The sequence below is a fragment of the Sebastes fasciatus genome, chromosome 1 (assembly GCF_043250625.1).
Source record: "Sebastes fasciatus isolate fSebFas1 chromosome 1, fSebFas1.pri, whole genome shotgun sequence".
NCBI lineage: Eukaryota > Metazoa > Chordata > Actinopteri > Perciformes > Sebastidae > Sebastes > Sebastes fasciatus.
The window spans coordinates 10,033,468-10,038,961 of record NC_133795.1 but is presented as its reverse complement, the minus strand read 5'-3'; the positions used below and the strand labels follow the sequence as shown (position 1 = coordinate 10,038,961).

At 36.7% G+C, this 5,494-nt stretch overlaps 1 protein-coding gene and 1 long non-coding RNA gene across 2 annotated transcripts in view; one reads left to right on the top strand and one right to left on the bottom strand.

Moving 5' to 3' along the window:
- Nucleotides 1-220: 220 nt before the first annotated feature.
- LOC141759331 (uncharacterized) lies at nucleotides 221-538 on the top strand. Its single transcript, XR_012592103.1, has 2 exons — nucleotides 221-346; nucleotides 410-538. It is a non-coding gene; the product is annotated as an uncharacterized LOC141759331 (long non-coding RNA).
- Nucleotides 437-5,494, bottom strand: part of tmem128 (transmembrane protein 128) — an 8,601-nt gene continuing 3,543 nt past the window's right edge. Inside the window, exons 2-4 of the mRNA XM_074621245.1 lie at nucleotides 4,046-4,178; nucleotides 3,491-3,652; nucleotides 437-1,369 (exon numbers count right to left, since the gene is read on the bottom strand). Of these exons, the coding sequence (XP_074477346.1) occupies nucleotides 1,270-1,369; nucleotides 3,491-3,652; nucleotides 4,046-4,178 (395 nt within the window). The 3' untranslated portion in view covers nucleotides 437-1,269. The remainder of the gene's footprint in view (nucleotides 1,370-3,490; nucleotides 3,653-4,045; nucleotides 4,179-5,494) is intronic.

Genomic DNA, 5,494 nt, shown 5'->3' with positions numbered 1-5,494 from the left:
CTGTGTTAAGTGCATGTGTTGCTAGATATGTTTCAAAGAGGAGAGAGATGTGCATGTGTTGGACTGATGGATGTAAACCATCATGGTCAGTGTTTGTGGGTGTTGACGCGTCTAAAGGTTCTTGGAAGGCATATTTTCTGTATTTATACCAGTGCAGTGAAGTGTGTTGATTTAGTTGTAAACTCGAGCGTTGTTTAAGAAAAATGTGTAAGTAATGGAGGGAAACTATAGAAATAAAACTCAATATTGTGGTGAACAAGATTATGTAAAGTCCAAATTCGACAAGTACAAAGCATTGGTATTAAAGGGAGACACTACAGGCTAAAACATTGTTTTTCATGCACTGGTCAATTAGAGATTTTGGGCTATTTTGCTTCCATAACATGTCTTCTTTCACACTAATGGAAAGAAAACATTGAGAATACACATTTGGGTGTTTATTTTATTACTTTGTCTATTTGCGTCTGTAGATTTCTCCTAAATTTACCAAAAGTTAGCATCAGATAATGCCTCATTTGCATATTTAAACATAAACTTTCGGTAAACTTGTAATGCAAAAAAACAATTTTCTTAATGTAAGTAATCAACTGGGGATGTTTCATGGTGATATCTAATAGTTTAACATATTTACCTTATTCACCTGTAGTGTCTCGCTAAATGTATGGAATTTTTCAAAACATATCTTTAAAAGGCAGTTTTCTCAAAATTAGTTTTTTCTCACTGAGCCAGACATCTCCACTTCAGCAGTACTTACATACACCAAACTTTACAGTTTCATTCCTATCTATATTCTGAAGGTTTATACAGAAGGGTCTGTTCAGATATTATTCATAGTCTGATTTATAAAACATTTTATTCCTAAAAACATGTCAAATTCTTTTGTTTTTTTATGGCTGCTGACAGTATTTTCTGATTTATGGAGTGATAAAAACAGATATCCAACATTCCCTCTGTAAAAACCTTTGACTCTAACGTGTCAACAAAATGAAACAAGAATTATGAAACTGGCTTTATCCAATGTTCAGATTTCAGTCTATGCAAAGTTGAAGTTTCGTGGTGATGTCTATTAAAATGTTTACCGTACTCACTGGAGTAACTCTCCTTAAATATAAGTGTTTAATTACAAGATTTCACTCCACAAAAATGTGCACAATTTTTAAGGCCAAATACAATGTTATTCATTCAATAAAAAGACATTTTGTTAAACTCAAAAAGACAGAGCTGTAAAAAAGAAAAGAAAAACAGAAGTATCATCCTCACCCGTCACATTCATCCAAGCAAAGAGATGAACATGACCACACCCATGAACTGTGTGAAGAGGATGAGAGGAGTGAAGAAGGACCACACGGGCCACAGGGCCATGTTTAAGCTGCAAAGAAAGTACAACAACACTTACACATATGCACAATTTGAATTAGTATATCAGCATTGATGAATCATAAAATATTCATGCCGTCACAGCTGCTGCAGAGGAACAATGTTGGAGGCTATAAAATGCCTCGGAAGCAGTGAGAACATACAAAACAAGTTTACTCCGCTCAAAACAAGTTCACGCTTGGCACTCTTCCTAAGGCAGCTTCCTAATTAACAAGTTTTGCATTTGACAGCTTTCCACTTTCTTCTAATCAGTGGCTCCAATCAACCATTTAAGTGACTCAAATTCATATGAGAACATATTCATTATTTAAACAAGGTGGATTAGCTATTCCCGGGACAAAGAAAGCTAAATGGCCAATCAATACAGGTAACCGTCAGAGATCAAATAACCAGGCGCAACACATTAATGTACGAACTAGCAGGGCAATTTCAGGTCACATTTGATCACTTAATCCATTAATAGTCGTGATTATTGTCCCACTCAGCTCCTCATTAACCACAGACAATGCCAGAGTGATAAAATCAGTAGGTGCTGCTAAAAATATGCCATGATAAAAGGTCCCACCTCACACTGCGTTAAGATGCAGACCTAGCTTTGCTGATCGGTTGTACATATCACACCGGCAAATATTCAAAACACTGGAAATTGTCAATGCCTTGTCAAGTAACTGCATCTTTTTTATGCCACAGATTTTGTGCAGCCTGTCTCACTGAGAACACAAGTGAAGGTTATTGAGTATTTCTTAAGTGGGTTTACACACCCACACAGGTGTGTTCAATATTGTGGCTAATTAGACAGGAAAGTGAGACAGATGTCAATCAAGCTCAATATGTAAACACAGTCCACACCGTCTTTATGATATCTAATCAGGCAGACTAAGTGAGACACCTGTGTGAGTGTACAATGGGTATGACCGTTTCAACGAAATTGCGTTGCTAGGCAACAGCTTGGGTCCATGTTTACTTCCTGTCTTAGCTTATGGTTGTGTTCTCATACTAACATGCTATTTAGTACGGTAAAACAGAATGTGAGATTTTTTTTGTATGTCCGAAACCTTAGTATGAAACCAATAGTACATGAATTGCATACTATCTGTGGTGAAATATGACAGTATGCAAACACTGGACACTACAGTGGCACAAATATCCCACAATGCAATGCGGTAGTGACGACACGTCAAGTTCATGACTCACTATGACGGACAGCTCTGTAACATCAATAACGCTCATGTAAGTGACTTTAAGTATAAGATTTCACTTTGGTAGGCATAAAATGTATTTTAAATGAATTCAGACTTTGATTCTCACAAATCATCGTTTCGGTCACATGAGGTCGGCATGGGTTACCATGGTTACACGTCTCCAACCGGCAAGGAGGCTCTCAGGAAGTGAATTACAGCTCAGTGTGTCCGAAAATTACAGCTCAGTGTGTCCGAAAAATATACATACTACTGTTTATTCACACAAAAGTATGTTGAACGATAGTACACCTGCTGGGTATGTAGTCTTAAAGCACTTAACCCTGCCCAGAGTACACTTTCTGTGTACTTTTATGTGCTCTAAGCCTGTTTTTCATGGTTTGAGCCAGGACCCTTAGGTCAATTTAAGGAAAATCTTACTATTACATCATAAAGTGATATTTTAGACAATAGTGTGCTTCCAACATTGTAGCAACAGTTTTGGGAAGGTCCTTTTGTGTTTCAACAGGACAGTTTTTGATTTTTTGAGGCTGATGCCCAAATCAATATTTGAGATTTGATAATTAAATATCAGAAACTAGGCAAATATTTTTTTATGAAAATTCATTAATTTTTCTTTTAAAGAATTGTACAAGATATATATTGAAAGGGACATTTTACAGTGAAAACAATGGTGGAAAACCCCATGAATTGGCATCACTGTTTATAAATAACCTAATTTCTGTACTGCAATTTTTTTAATTATTTGGAATCCATTTATGTTCAATGAGCTAATGTGGTTTCTCCTCTCATCATGTGCCCAAAGAGTTTGAAATTGCACATTTTCAGGTTTTTAGAAAATAAATTTAGCGATGTTCTACTTTCTCTGGTGTCTATAAGAATAGGCTATAGTTGATCTGTTTTTGCTGTTTTACCTGCAAGATGCAGCAATAAAGGCTGCGGTGGTGATGGGAGGAATGGCAGGGTACTCCTGGTCGTAGTGCTGGATGCCTTTGAACCACTCCAGGTACACGATGCAGAACATGGCCAGAGACAGGCAGACCCCAAGGAGTATCAGACCCACATTGAACCACCAACTGAAAAAAAAAGGGGTTGAAAGGAGGAAGATTTATTTAAACCTGAAGGCAATCTATAAAGACTTACTGGAGCTATTCAAATACAGAAGACGGTATTGTTAACAACACCACAAACAGCTTCCCAGTGGTTTCAGACACCAGCTGTTTCATTTGTATCATAGAACAATGATACCATTGAAGAACAATTTTCGTGACAATAAGTGCTTTCCAGCAACAAGGCTTACTGTATGTGTGTAGGTAATTTATAGGAAATATACAAAAAATAAAGCTATAATATACTTCTCTAAACTTTTACTTGCTTTGTTGCACAACCCGTCTTATACTGTAGGGAATAGAGCACGAGCCAAGGAGATCTGCAAGGAAACTTTTGCGTCTTCCTCGTGACTCAATCACCTTTTGATATCATCGTTGTCCATGATGTTGTGGAGGAAATCCACGTAGTAGGTCACACCTATAGACGCCACGATCCAGAAAATGGAGTGTCTGTTAATGCGAGGAAGAGGTTTGGCATCTTTTTCCTCCTGACCTGAAAGGTTATAGAAAAGAAAGAGAGTTTCAAAAAAGGATTTTCAATTCACAAGTCTACTTAAAAGCATGCTTCTTTCCATGAGGACTCTAGAAAAGTAGAGATTTAAGTACGGATTATAACAAGTTGATTCATAGTAAATTACTTAATTAGTACTCAAGAATTCACAAAAGTTTGGCGATAGTTTTAAAGTGTTTTACCTAAAATTAGATGTGGTAACATTCAAGACTAACACTGCATGACTCAAAGAGATACTGAAAGGGTTACAGTCAGTATGGTATAGAATTTAGAGCTACAACAATGAACTGATTAATTGTCAACTATTAAATTAAAAGGTATCACTATTTGATTTTGAGTAATTTTCTAAGTAAAGAGTAAAAATTATCTGATTCCAGCTTCTTAAATGTGAATATTTTCTGGTTTCTTTACTCCTCTATGACAGTAAACTGAATATCTTTGAGTTGTGGACAAAACAAGACATTTGAGGATGTCATCTTGGGCTTTGGGAAACACTGGAAGACATTTTTCACCATTTTATAGACCAAACAACTAATCGAGAAATGAATCGACAATGAAAATAATCGTTAGTTGCAGCCTTAATAGAATTTACTACTAAATATGAGATGTGTCTTGCCTTAACAGAATGTGCCAAGTCCTCACCTTTCCAGGGTTAAGGAGCTTTTGAGGTAAAACCGATAGCTATCTTTGAGATAATCTTACTTCTCAGAGAGGTATTAATCTCTATAATTTACTGGTTGATTAAACGTATCAGAGCCAGTTGTTGGCTGCTGAAGTGCTTCAGCATGCTGGTCTACTTACTGTGCAGAGTTCACAATGAACTCCATGCCCTAGACAAGTATTTGGCCTACATATTTAATCAAGTAAATGCCTGGTGGATACAAGATAATACTATACCAAGTTATCTTGCCGGGTATGTAAATTGGAATAAAAGCTGCCATGACAAAAAAAAAAGGGATGACCACTTGACACGTGTATTGTCTGTTACTTATATTACAGTTATTAGTCTACACTGGCAAAGAGACGACCCTTAGTTTGAGGACACTGTAGGAGTAGAGTTTCCCTGTATTATGTTGCTGAGCTGACACAGCCTTCGCTCAGAGTCAAAACAATCAAGAATTGCTGGATTTCAGCCAGTGAGGGCCTCAAAGCCCCCCTTTGACCAAAAAATGTTGCAGTCACAAATAGCATATATCTTTCTGCTATATAAACTGGGAAAAAAAAGGTTCGGAAACTTGTGTTTTGTGGATTATTTCTCTGTTGTTACAATGCTAATGGGCATTGTATTTTACAGCGTT